This window comes from Mastigoproctus giganteus, chromosome 13 (assembly GCF_048544385.1).
Source record: "Mastigoproctus giganteus isolate SK-2022 chromosome 13, ASM4854438v1, whole genome shotgun sequence".
NCBI lineage: Eukaryota > Metazoa > Arthropoda > Arachnida > Uropygi > Thelyphonidae > Mastigoproctus > Mastigoproctus giganteus.
The window spans coordinates 152,903,955-152,918,832 of NC_143587.1; the positions used below are offsets into that span (position 1 = coordinate 152,903,955).

The window sequence follows — 14,878 nt, forward strand, 5'->3', positions numbered from 1 at the left end:
TTTCAGGAAAGCTTTTGACACTGTTGCATATGGAAGACTACTGTACAAGTTGGAGCAGTGTGGTATTAAGGGTAAGTTGCTAGAATGGATAAAAGGATAGGTGAGTGGGAGAAGACAGAGTGGTGATCAATGGATGTTGCTCTTCGTGGACTATTTATGAAGGTATATCAGGCTTAATGTCGAAGTTTGCAGATGATACAAAGTTTGGCAGGGTTGTTAATGACAGTATTGGCAGTGTGATACTGCAACAGGAGCTAGAAAATTTGGGCAGATGGGCTGAGCAGTGGCAACTGAATTTTAATATTGACAAATGCAAAGTACTGCATATGGGTAGAAATAACTCCAGAGGAATGTACCAACTGTGTGGTACTACACTTAAGGTGGTAGAAAATGAAAAAGATCTGGGAGTATTTGTTTTCAGATATGAAGTTTTCTGAGCAATGCAGGCAGGCTGTCACAGCAGGTCATGGGGTATTGTCAATGATATACAGGAATTTTGCTATTGGAGAAAATGAGGTGATTATCCCTTTGTATAAGGCAATGGTTAGGCCCCCACTTTGAGTACTGCATACAGGTTTTGGAGGCCTCGTTTTAGAATGTAGAGTTGCTTGAGCACATACAGAGAAGAGCAACAAGATTGGTCAGGGGAATGAAGGGATCCTCTTACCAAGAAAGTGCTAAGTTCTGCAAATTGCAGTGGCTGGAGACTAGGCACTGGCGAGGTGTATCAGGCCTTGAATGCGTTGAGCACACTGAATTTGGACAGGATTCTTCCACTTGCTCAGATTACGAATGTGAGGGGGCATAAATTCAAATTGAGGAAAGACAGTTGTAGAATAGATGTGTGGAAATTTGCCTTTGGCTGCCAGTGGGTTGTTAATTCCAGGAACAAACTTCCATCTGTCGTTGTGGAAATTGATAGCTTAAATAAATTCAAGGAAGAACTAGACAAACTTTTAGAGTCAATGGATGTGAAATTGTTGGGGTTTTTTTTTTTTTTTCTGGTGCTAAATTAGCTCATATGTTTGCTTTCTTCCATCACATGCCTTCATTACCACTACTGCTACTAATATTCCTACGTCTGTTACATCCTGTGTTTCTTCTAACTCTTGTATTGATGGTCTTGGTGAATCACCTCCCTCATAATAGTGCACTCCATGTAATGTCTCCCATAGGCTTCCAACAAAAAGAATGTTAGAAATCTGATTAAATTAGTTGCCAAGAAAGGTCCAGGTTCTGATGGCATTTTCCCACTTGTTCTCAAATGCTGTACCACTAAGCTGCTCCTTTTCTGTCTTGCCTCTTTACAATTTCTTATTCTGCTGGTGTTTTTCTTTCTACTTGGAATATTATTCATATCCATCCAGTTCCTTCCTGAAAACATTAACAAATCCCTCCCCACCCTTCTAATTATCACCATTCAACTTACTTTTTCCACAGTAATGGAGAAATTCATTACTGTGGAAAACAGTAATGAACGTCAACTACCAACTTATAAACATTCCATCTGATCAGTGATCACCCATACCAGTGTCGATCCACAAGTGATATATTGGCTTACGTTACTAATCTTTGGACAGTTTGATAGAAAAATTTTGAGAAACTCAAACAGTTGCTCTTGACATTTGAGTCTTTTGATTGTGTTTTTCACAAACGTCTTCTAAACATTCCCATTTTATGGCCTACTGACTTATATCAGTTTTCTCTCCGACTGCTCACTGCTGATGCTGATAGATGGTACCTTTTTTTCCTAACTTCTCCATTAATACCAGTGCTAAGTTTCAGTTCTTTCTTCACATTTTTTCTTGCATGTATGTATATATATATATATATATATATATATATATATATGAGGGCTGTTCAATAAAGAATAAGCATAATTTTTTTCCTTCACAACATACCTTTATAAATCACCCATATTTTGATGCAGTAAGCGAATTTAATGAAATGCACTTACTCCATTTCTGCTATTCTTCAAAAACATGGTGGAAGCCATTTTTGGACCAGTGTTTGTGAATCGCACTGATGTCTTAACAGCTTCTAACAACTGGAAATGTTTTCCTTGCAGCTCATTCTTTAACTTTAGAAAAAAAAAAAAAAAAAAGATTGCAAGGTCAGGGCTGTAGGGTGGATGAGGAACACATTTGACATTAATGCTGGCTAAGTTCTTGATGACAGTATGAGTAATTTGAGGTCTCGTTCCACCCACCTTCGTGCAGTTGTGGTCATTTGTGACAAATATGATCCCACAAAGTGTACAGTACAGTTCTGTAGTGAGGTCCCATAAGAGTCATATGAAGTGGCACAACATGCTGGTAAACGGTTCCTTGGACGTCAAAAAAAGAGATCTTTCCTACAGAAGCCATAACTTTTGCATTTGTCAGTGTTGGATGTAGACTTCCGAACAGAGCTTTGTTGCTTACTCTCTGGGTAAAAACGATGAAGCCTTGTCTCATCCACTGTTATCACCTTGTGCAGAACACCTCTGAATTGCTATCTTCGGTAACCATCTCTTGCAGCTCCTGACAAATCCCCATGTGAGCTTGCTGTTGTTCAGGTGTGAGTAATCAAGAACCCAGTGTCCACAAGCACGTCATATGTAAATTGTCATGAAGAATAGTGTTGTGCTTCCTACTGATATTCTCATCATCTCCATTAGTTTACCTTGCTGTTATATGACAATCTTCTCTCACGATTATAGAAGCAGCATTTCTGTAATGACAGCAGTGGTTGCAGTCCTAGTAGGCGCCTCCGTAGCCAGGTGGGAAGGAGCAGCAGTGCGTAGCACACGCTTCTTGATTAGACCGGGGTTCGAGCCCGTCACCACTAAATATGGAGGATGCGGAAAGGTCAGGGAATGATCACCGCATATCCCGGAGCAATATGGCCTTAGTTGCTAATGCTCCTAAAAACCCAATAACAATAACAAAGCAGTCCCAGTACTGCTAACTTTTGTGATTGAATCACGTTCGTCTTTAAACATTCTAAACCACCTGTGAGCTGTGCTATATAGGAACATAGATTCACCATAAGCCTCTTTTAACATATGTGCTTCAGCTGATGTTTTTTTAAGATGGAAACAAAATTTGAGAGCAGCATACTGTTCCTCGTCATGTCTATTGTTATGTTGTAGTAACTGAACAGGCATAAACTTTGACTGACTGCCAAGGTTACACTGTGCACACAAATCAACTGCAGTTGCTATGTGGTGCATGATGCAGCTTGGTTTGGTCTTAAATTCTACAGCTCAGCTAGAATTAGCAATATTCTAGAATTAACAACTAGATTAGTATACCTTATTTCCCCATGTATAAGACGCACCTTAATTTTGGGGCCTGAAATTTGAAAAAAAATGTGTTAGGTTATGTTAGTCCCCAGAAGACTTCATCCATTGGTTCCATTTGTCTCTCATGTCAGCTTTGAAGGGTTTGTTAATGCTGACATGAAGTGGTTGGAGCTGGGATGTCAAGGTATGACGACAAGTTTTGTTTTTTGCTCTGCAGCAATCTTTTTTGTATTTTTTGTTATGTGTGCCCTGAACTGATCAAGCACCAATTGGGCAGGTTTGTGTAAGAGCCCACCTGGTCTCCTGCTCCAAACTTTTCTCATACCAGATCTTCATCCCATCCTGATCCATCCAACCCTTGTCGTGAACGTGGGCAATCACTCCTCAAAGAATGTCTTCTTTTGGCATTGTTTTGCATTTGAAAATCAGCATAGGAGGCAGCTTGGTTCCGTCGGCACAACAAACTAGAACAACTGTATAATGGCTCTTTTCATGTCCACTTGTCTTCACAATTACAGTCTTCACCCCCTTCTTATCAACAGTTCTGTTACTTGGGACATAAAATTGAAGGGGAACTTTGTCCATATTTGCAATCTGTCCCAACTCAAACTGATGTGTCTTCCGACCTTGAATGACAAAACGATGAAATTCAAAGGACCTTCTGCTCATAGCTTTCAGGCATCTTTTGGACAAGTCTGGTGTGTGTATGCATGCTTAGTCCATTCCGTTTCATGAACCTGAAGTACCAATTGTGTCCTCCTTTGAAATCAGTAACTTCTTTTTCATCAGCAATTCTTCTTGCCTCATGCTGAACCATCTTTGTGGACACAGGAATTCCAATTGCCCTTTGCTCCTCAATCTATATCTTCAATTCCCTCTCTAAATCGCAATTTTGGTGACTTGCCTCTAATGGCCTTCTTCTGTTGTGGCGTTTTCAGTAGGGATTCTTCTTCCCGTAGCCAGTCTCGGATTGTTTTCTCAGTTGGAGGAGCACCACACTTACGTTCGGCAGCAGCACGATTTCCATTCACTTTTGTAAACTGGATCACTTTTAACTTGAATTCAGCACTGTACGAAAATCTTTTCTGAGCCATTTCTGGGCAGAACGTGGCAAAACGTAACCTAATATACTGGTAACAAGTGCGAAACAATGAGTGCAAAGACAACAAGCGCGAAAAAGCAGGAAATGCAAGTAAAAAAAAATCTACAACCATTGTAGGTGTAGATGACTTTCATCAACCGGTGAAATACCACCACTTTGCTTATTGTAGGCTTGAAGTGGTGAAACCCATGTTTAGTCTCTAGAGCAAAGTTTCCGGCATCCCCCTCCCCCCCATACTTCTCCTTCAACCCGTGCACGGTACTAAGTACTATAGGTTTTGATACCTTTCGTGTTCGGGGTTTTCATAAAAAAAAAAAAATAAATAAAAAAAAAATAAGACGCACCCAGTTTTTAGACCCCAAATTTTTCGAAAAAAGGTGCGTCCTATACATGGGGAAATACGGTAATTGGTTTTCATAAAAAATTATGATCATTCGTTATTGTTAAACAGCCCTTGCCGCATATAATCTTCTTAACCAAATACAGGTGATGTGGGAAGTGTGTTTTTTTTTTTTTTTTTTTTTTTTAATACTATTACCTTATACTAAATTTGCCTGCAAAAAGATCTAAACTTCCCAAAAATTTCTTAATTCATTTCACAGATCTATGAATATCAGTTATTGGTTGTCTCAACTAAGAGTCATTTAATTTTTCTTAATTATTCACTTTATGATCCCTTTCACTTTAATGGTGGTATTTATGCATATAGTCTGCTATGATATTTATTGTGATATGTAATGGCAATAGTCCTTGCCAGACTTCATAATCTGGAATTTTATCTCATTTTGTCAAATTCATCCTATTGCTCTATCATTCCCTCCAACTCTGTTATTTGTTATTTGGTTTTTAGGAGCATTAGCAACTAAGGCCATATTGCTCCGGGGATATGCGGTGGTCATTCCCTGACCTTTCCGCATCCTCCGTATTTGGTGGTGACGGGCTCGAACCCCGGTCTAAATCAAGAAGCGTGTGCTACGCACTGCTGCTCCTTCCCACCTGGCTACGGAGGCGCCCCCTCCAACTCTGAAAATCACTCAGAATGTCAACTTTCTTTGACTACTTTTTTCATTTTTCACATTCATATCTCCAGTTGTATTTCATTTTCTTGTTGCATGGAGCCAGCTTGTAGAGGTGCTGAGGCTTTTGTTGTTACTAATGGCTTTACACAGTTTGTTCAGTTTCTTGCTAGAATACCAGGCAGTCTTAATCAAACCTAAAATTCTTGATCTTTTCTTTACTGATAAAACATATGTACATTAATGCTAGTAGTCCTCTAGGTATACCCCAGGGGTACCTAGAGGACTACTAGCATACAACTTCGGGATGTTCTGCTCTTTAGTGGAGTCTCTCTCTCTCTCTCTCTCTCTCTCTCTCTCTCTCTCAGATCATTACATATCACAATAAATATCAAAGCCTCCAGCTTCATTTCTCTGATATTAATTTGAATGTCTGAGTGTCGTTTGGATTCATTTTTTCAAAGCCTCACTTCCGTGTGCTGGTTAGCATTGAAACAGCCATCTCTGAAGCCTCAAAAACTGTTGTGGAACTGTGCAAATTTTTTAGCTGTTGTTCAATACTTTAATATTAATTAAAGTTTAATTAAATCAAGTTTTAATTCATTTGGATTTAATTTTTTTAAGAATTTCAGTGCCTAAATTCTTTAAATCTGATGTTTAATTAAAATTTTTATTTTTCTAGGATAATTTTCAGAAACTAGTAACTATTCAAGAAAGCATATTGGGAAATAAGGAAATTATTCAACCTGGAAGGGTAGGATTTAATTTTTGAATTGTTTTAAAATTAGTTACTGGTGTTGTCCTTGTAAAGTTTCGCTCTTTCCTATCAAAGACTATAAAAACAAGAAAGGACAAATGAACACACACACACACACACACCATGATGAGGAATGATATCTTATTCTCTCAGTTAAGACTTATCATAGATTGCTATATCTTATGCTTTTTATATTAACATTTTGCACTAATTTTGATTTTACTATATATAAATATTTTTTTCTATTTTTTAATGTTATTTTTTATAGTAACATGATTATTATTTATTTTGCATTATGTCTCTAGAACAGGCCTGGGCAAACTTTTTGGCTGAAGGGCCACATTAGGAATTCAAAAAGAAGGCGGGCCGCACGTAAAATACTATTTTTAGATATATATTATTTGTTATCATGAAGAAATATAACATAAAAAGAATTATTCTCTAACAACCAAGAATTTATTGAAATGAATGGAACTGTTTTACATCTTTTAACATTTTTATAAATTTCGGGTGTTAATTTTGTAGTTGAGATTCTTAAAACTGCTTGTAAGTGTTCATCGGTGGTGCTTGATCGTAAAGAATTTTTATTTAGATTCATGATGGAAAATGTATGTTCACATATGTAGGTTGATCCAAAAATAACCAACATTTTTCGGGCTAAATCTTTAAGTTCGTCGAATTTGTCCGAATTAAGAGTATTGTAAAATTTACAGATTTCCTCACGACGGTGCAATTCCCTTAAATCGGTATCACACTGCAGATTTATAATCTGAAGTTGTAGTTCACTTGGTGCACTATATAGTGCGCGACTCATTTTCTATTGAAAATGGATTGCGCACTATTGCCAAACTTGTCTCAATTTTTCGGAAGTCACCAAATCTTTGTGAAAAGTTGTCATCCAGTGCATTGATAATTTCACAATATTTTCCAAATTTATTTTCTGGAATCTTCAGCAACTTCATGGTTGGAAAGTGGTCTACCTTGTTAATCAGTAAATGTCAAAGGAACAACTGGAGTTTTAATTGAAATCCATTCAAACTTTTTACCATATCATAGGCGTATAAATTTTTCCCTTGTAACACGGTGTTGAAAGTATTTAAGTGTCACGATGTCCAGGGTAAACGCAAAATCACAAATCCAGTTATTATCAGTTAATTCAGGAAAGTCCATAATATTTTTCAGTTTTAAAAATAGAATGATGTCATCTTTAAAATCCCATACTCGTCGAAGAACTTTTCCTAAGCTAAGCCATTGAATTTGGCTATGATAAGGAATATCAGTGTACTCGGATTCAATATCTTGAAGAAAATTAATGAATTGTCTGTGTTTCAGGCCCCTTGATCGTATTAAATTCACTAGTTCAATAATACAAGATGTGACATGTTCAACTTTTAACAAATTTTTACATAATACTTGATGTATAATACAATGAATTGTAATTAAATTATAATCAGGATAATTTTCGCAAATTTTATCCTGAATTTTCTTTAACACTCCAACATTTTTACTTGTCAAACTTGGTGCTCCGTCAGTTGTTACGCTTACCATTTTGTTCCATTATACATTATATCTTGTTAAGCATTTTTCAAATATATCAGCCCATTGTTTTTTCTTTAAGAGATTCCATTGAAAGAAGCTCTTCAATAATTTCAAAATTAGAGGTACATCCACATATGAAAATTAATAACTGTGCAGTATTCTTTTGGTCGTTACTTTCGTCGAGAGCTATTGAGTACTATGTTATGGATTCTAATACAGATAATAATTGCTCATTCAAATTTGTATCGATATATTCAATTCTTCTTACTGCGGTTTGCCGAGATAAACTTATATTCTCAAATTTGTGTTTAATGTCAGGACATATAATTCCACAAGCTTCAGTCATACATTCTTTAATGTAGTCTCCATCAGAAAAAGGCTTGTTGCTTTTTGCAATTATATGAGAAATAACAAAACTTGTCTCTACAGTAGCTTCTTGTTCCTTAGTTAGCTGCATAAACACATTTTGTTGTCTAGATAAATTTTGAATCAATCCATCAGCAGTTTTCTTTCTCGCTTCCGGAGTTAAATTGGCACCATATTCGGAATGTTTAGTAGTGAAATGTCTTTTAATATTGTACTCTTTCAACACTGAGACACTCTCCCGGCAGATGAGACAAATAGTCTTGTTATTTATGTCAGCAAAAAAAATTTTGTGTTTCACTCTTCATTGAAGACACGATGCTCTTGTTGAATTTTTGGTTTTTATTAATTTTTAAAAGGGCATAAATATTATTTTTATTGCTACTGGCACCAAGATAATAACCGGAGATAACCTGCGTGATGACCGTCAGAGAAAACAGATTGGAACTGCGGCCGGTTAGCAGTCCTATCCTATTACTCCACCACTGCAGCAAAGCCGTTGTCGTCATCACCGGTTGTCTGTTACCGTAGTTTCGCACGGTTAGTTTATAATCGCAAATTACACCATTATAAAAGCACCTGTTGGCTCGCTCCGGTTCGCGCACAATTTCAAATTCTATCTCAATTTGAACAATACAGAGATGATAAAACAATTTACATGTTGACAAATTCTATAATATTACATACACAAATTTATTTTTCAAAAAGGTGTCGCAAAAGGCATAAAATAAGTAAACTTTTTTCGAAAATACAATTAAAGCTTGCGGGCTGCACAAAAAAGTTCACCCAGGCCTGCTCTAGAATATAGTTTGCTATGTCTGTTCTATGAACCATTCCCCTGTTCATGTAAATTACTTACTAAGCTATTAAATTATGCAACTGCATAATCCATTTAGTCTCACACTAAATTAGACAAATATCTTAAATATTCATCCACCTAAATTAAAGTAATGCATGTTCATATAATGGCTGATTGAATTGCAGTAGCATTTAATGCTATATATTGCAAAAATTAATAGCAAAAATTTGAATTCTGAACAAATCCCTCTAAAATGAACTTCATTATAATAAAAAACTCTGTCTCTCTCTCGCAAAATTTTCTGGTGAAGCTTCAATGTTGAAAAAAATTTTACATAATTTTAGTATCAGTATTAGCAATTGATGTAAGAAGGCAAACTTATAAAGCATTAGCAAAAAAAAAAAAAAAAAATCCACACCCACACCATCTGTCTATCTTTCCTAATATCTTATCTAATCCTTTCTTAAATTTATTTCCCCTTCCATGACATTTCCACAGGATTTTTGGTAATAGTGACCTTTAATGTCACTGGTTAATCTTGTGGCTCTTTTTCTGAATTCATTCCTGAAGATACAAACCTTCCTAAAGCCTTCCAGACATGTCCACATCCTTCCTACTGGCAAAATTACTGTACAAGGTGTGGCTATTAAATAAAGTGACTATCAATAAAATTAATATAATTAATTATTTCATACCTTACAAGTTATCCCCTTCAAAATAATTGCCTTGGGCTTGCACACATTGTTCTGAAAGTTTCTTCCAAATACAGAAACATTTCTGGAAGTTATCCCCTGTAAGCCATTTCAACACTTGAGTCAATTTTTTTTGGATGCTCGGAAAATTTTTGATCGACTGAAAATGGTTTCCTTTAAGTGCACTTCTCAGTTGAGGGGAAGAGAAAAAAGTCACAGAAGTCTGGAAAGTAGGGTGCATGTTCCTACACAGCAATTTGTGTTTTAACTACAAAACGGACAGAGTGCATTGTGTACTGGAGCATTGTCTTGATGGAGCATCGAATCATATTTCCACAATTCAGGTCTCTTCCTTCGAGATATATATATATATATATATATATATTTTTTTTTTTTTTTTTCATGTAGCCTTGTCAGAACTTCAATGTAGTGTGTTTCATTGACTCTGATTTGGAAGTATGTATCAACCATAATAATTCCTTTTAATAGCAAAAAAAACAAGAAGTATGGTTATTAGCATTAGAATTTTTTTCAGCACGGTCAAGTTTACTTGTTGATAGGAGAGACTGCTTCTACAGGGATGAGTACACTTAAATAGAAAGGATGCAAGAATATTTGCTGATGCTATCGAGGCAGTGTTAGGTGGGTCGGACAACAGCTAACTAGTGGCCGTAGGCAAAAGTGATTCTGGCACTGCTTTTATTAGAATGAGCAGCAGCCTGGAAAGCAAGGCAATGGAGATTTCCAGGACTGCTGGGGAACAAATAAATACATGGGCTGTGTTAGGGTAACTAAGAGTAGAAACAGGTGTATGTATACTTGCATGTACACCAATGCTAGGAGTATAGTTGATAAATTCGATGAGCTTGAAGTGCTAGTCAAGACATCAAAGGCAGATATTGTTGGAATATCAGAGATGTGGTGTCACACAGACATCAGCAGTGCAGAATTGGAATTTGGGCAGTACAATGTCTACAGAAAGAATAAACAGGACAGGAAGGGAGGAGGGGTTATGCTGTTAGTTAAGAAACACATAAAATCTAAGGAAGTGCATCCAATTGATGTTGGTGGACAATGCAATGTTGAGTCTGTTTGGTGTGACGTAAGCACTGGGAAAGGAAAAATGAGAGTAGGTGTGTGTTATATGCCTAATGAATCTGTTAAGTATAATAAGCAATTGAGCAAAGAAATAGTGGGCCAGTAAATCAGAATGTCTTATAATGGGGGAGTTTTAACTTTCCAGATATTGACTGAAACTTGTGGATTGGTCACTCACTCACACTCTAGCAAGAGTTTTGGGGATTTATTGGATGACTGTTTTCTACAGCAACATGTTCGAGAGGCAACCAGAGGGAGTAATACTCTTGATCTGATTATCAGCAGTGATTATTCATGCATTAAGAATTTGCAGATAAAGGAACCACTGGGTGACAGTGATCAGAATGTACTGATGTGGGAATTACTTAAGGATGTAACTACCATCAAGGCTAAAGGGAAGGGCTTTTGCTTTCATGAAGGTGATTACAGGGGTCTCAGACAGTTTTTAAATTCTACATAGTGGGATCAACTGATGTTACTAACATTGAATTCTAAATGGGAAGCCTTCAGGGATTTAATTTTGGAGGCTACTAGGCTTTTCATTCCAACTAAGAAATACTGGTTTAAGCCTAAATGAATGTCAGATGAATTGAGACTCATCGCAGAGAAGAAAAATGCATGAGATACATATAAATTATCAGGCGACACAGAAGCCTATTGCAGATATAAGCTAGTCTGTATCGTCACAAAGGAGGTTAAACAGGTGAAGGCAGATTACGAGAAATCTTTGGCAAAGGATGCAAAGAAAAACAGCAAAGAGTTCTTTACTTATGTAAACTCTAGAAGGAAAAGGATGAATCAGATTGGTCCACTTAACATAGATGGTCTGCCTATTGATGATCATGCTCAGATAGTTAAGCTGAATGAGTATTTTGCCTTTACATTTCACACGAGGAGTTATTCAAGGAGGAGAATGCCAGAAGCTTATCAGACTCAAACAGGGAGCTAAATGATTTTGTAATAACTGAGAGCAAGGTGGAGGAAAAATTACTGAAGTTAAATATAAGAAATGCACATAGGGTGGACTGGATCTATCCAGTTATATTAAAGGAGGCAGCAAAGGAAGTAAGCAAACCCTTAGCCATAATTATGAGAGCTTCCTTGAACTCAGGGGAGGTCCTCGTGGACTGGAGTTGTGCAAATATGTCACCAATTCGCAAAGGGGGTTCAAAAGGTGACACAGGTAACTATAAACCTGTTAGTTTAACTTCTGTTCTGGGGAAAATAATGGAATCACTGGTTGAAGAAGCATTGCAGAATCATCTAGACAAGACTGTAGTAATAGTTAAGACACAGCATGGGTTTTTTAAAGGGAGGTCTTGCCTGACCAATTTGATTGGATACTATGGTGTGGTCACAAAAGAACTGAATGCCAAACATAATTTTGATATCATATACTTGTATTTCAGGAGAGCTTTTGATACTTTTGCACATGGAAGACTGCCGTACAAATTGGAGAGGTATGGCATTAAGGGTAAGTTGCTACAATGGATAAAGGGATGGTTGAATGAGAGATGACAGAGAATGGTAATCAATGGACACTGCTCTTCGTGGACAAATGTTATTAGTGGAGTTCCCCAGGGTTCGGTGTTGGGCCCATTTTTTTTTTTTTTTTTTTTTTGTCTATTTATCAATGATATTGATGAAGATATATCAGGTTTAATGTCCAAGTTTGCCGATGATACAAAGGTTGGCAGGGTTGTTAACGACAGTAAAGACAGTATGCTACTCCAACTGGATATAGATAAGTTGGGAAAATGGGCTGAAAAGTGGCAACTGACATTTACAAATTTGATGAAATTGCCCTGTTCTTCAAGCATACCCTGGATAAGACCTATACACTCAAAGGAGCCATTGCAATCTGAAAGTTTGCAATGTTCAGTCCATCTAGTGGTTTTCAACCTTTTTTTTAATAGCGGGGCACCCCTAAGTAATTTATTTTATTTTGTTGCACCCCTATTCAGTCTAATATTTAAAAAAAAATATGTTATATGATAATTATTACAATAATATAACTATAAACAAAATTACAGTTCATAATACAAATTATATATACAGTACTTATATAATAATTTTATTCTTTATTGTACTAAATAAACATCAATTATAGATCACCACAAAATTAAATAGATACCATACACCTTTTCATAATGAAATAAATATATAAATTAAAAAAAAATAATGTTTAAGTAATTTAAATCCAAATTATGTGGCACCCCTGGAACGTTGCTGCAGCACCCTAAGGTGATGTGCCTTCCCCCCGGTTGAAAACCACTGATCTAGATCATCATCACGATTGTCAATTTCAGATTGACAATCGTTATTATGATCCAGAATTCTACTCAGCCATTGGAATGTAGCAGAAGCAAGTGGCTGCAGCTGATGATGGGGTTGAATGTTCTGCACCTTGCATTGATGAAGAAATCCTGACCCCCAATGACCAATACCCACCCACCAATGAGGAAAACAAGAAAGAAGATGAATCTACCCAATTATAAAAGAAGCTTTGGATGCCTTCGCCATTCTCAGAAAGTACGTCATATTATCAAGTGGTGATGAAAGTGTTCTTGGCCATATTGATGCTGTGGTGAATGAAATTGAAAAAGAACATCGAAAAAAACCAATTAAAGAGACAGGGACATGTTTTACATGTTAGATATAGAATACTATAGTTGAAAGTTTAAGAGACTCCCTTTTGTGTTTTTTCCCCAACTTTTACCACCAAATACGGAGGATGCAGAAAGGTCAGGGAATGACCACCGCATATCCTAGAGCAATATGGCCTTAGTTGCTAATGCTCCAAAAAAAAAAAAACCAAAACAAACAAAAACCCTAACTTGTGTGTAAACTAGTTTATGTAATTTTGTCTAAATTTATATTAATTTTAGCTTGCTTCAGTGTTGTTTTTCGAAATAAATGCTTTTGGTTAATTTTGTGCAATGTACTTGGATTATCACCCAACATATAATGGGGACACCTGATGTAACATTTTGAGGAGGAGGGAAGGGGGACAATTATATTGACAACTGCTTATGTAAACATAAATGATATGGTCCCTCAGCTGTCAAATTAAATGGGTTCTTATACATTTTTATATTCTCTCTCTCTCTGTGTTTAAAAATTAAGGCTGCAAAATTTTTCTTCTATCTTATATCATATTGACATTTAATATTTTAATTATGAGTAAAAACTTCTAATGTTTTTAGGTATTCTTAAAAGAGGGAGAATTACTGAAGTTATCAAGAAAGGGTATGCAGCCTCGGTGGTTTATTCTGGTAAGTAGTCAATTTAAAAAGGGAAAAGAAGCATTTCACAGAACGTTTTGTATATGAACAAAAAGTTTTGTTCATATACACAAAGTTTTGTATATTAGGAATTCAGATATTAATATCTTTCAAATAGTTGCTCTGTCTTCTGTTGCTCCTCCACTTTCTTTTTTTTTTGTGCTTGGTGCATCTATTCACCTGCTTTGTTCCTCTGAGAAGTAGTTCAGATCTGATTCCAGTTAGGTACATATACTGAAATGCCAACTAGAATAACTTCTTTAAAAAATATATAAGAAATAAATTTTCTTATTTATTTAGATAGTATCTTAGTTTTTTTTACTCTAGGTTTAGTTTATATTTTTATTTTAAGAAATAAATGGGAAAGAAAGTTTGTTCTGCGTGTTTGAAGTCATATAATAAAAAGATGCTGACTGGTTGTGGCATGTGACTGGACTAGTTTGGAAGAGTGAGAGAGGGGAAATTATAGAATCCAATTCAGAAGAACAATGCCCATGGAAGTATCTGTAGAAAAGGCATATAGTAGAAACAGAACATCTATATTACAGAGATTGGGGAGATTGTAAGAGATGGATCATTAATTAACCTGACTGTCCTTTTGTGAATAGACTCTAGAAGATTGAGAGACATTTGGGGGGGGACACTGTTCCCACCCCAGATGCAGGAACAATGTTCCATGGTAGGGCAGATTTGGGATTTGTACAGAGTGAGTAGCTATTTAGAAGTAAAGTAATGCCGAGAGTGAAAGAGAGAACTCTGTTTTAGATGCAGAGGAAGCAGTATGTAATGTGCTTATGCCAAGAGAGAAAATAGAAGCCAGGGCAGTCCTGAATGAAGATATGTAATCTTGTCTAGAGATCTGAGAGGGTCATTGAAAATAAGCATAGGAACAGAAGAATTCATTTTGCAAGATTTGCAAGACAGGACTGAGTTTTAAAAGGA

General features: G+C 36.3%; 1 protein-coding gene across 3 annotated transcripts in view; it reads left to right on the forward strand.

Moving 5' to 3' along the window:
- The window catches only part of LOC150076529 (uncharacterized), a 437,825-nt gene that overhangs the window by 300,706 nt on the left and 122,241 nt on the right, over positions 1 to 14,878 (forward strand). For all 3 annotated transcript variants that reach the window (XM_090387824.1, XM_090387826.1, XM_090387825.1), the window contains 2 exons: positions 6,087 to 6,158; positions 13,859 to 13,927. In XM_090387824.1, coding sequence (XP_090243950.1) covers positions 6,087 to 6,158; positions 13,859 to 13,927 — 141 coding nt within the window. The remainder of the gene's footprint in view (positions 1 to 6,086; positions 6,159 to 13,858; positions 13,928 to 14,878) is intronic.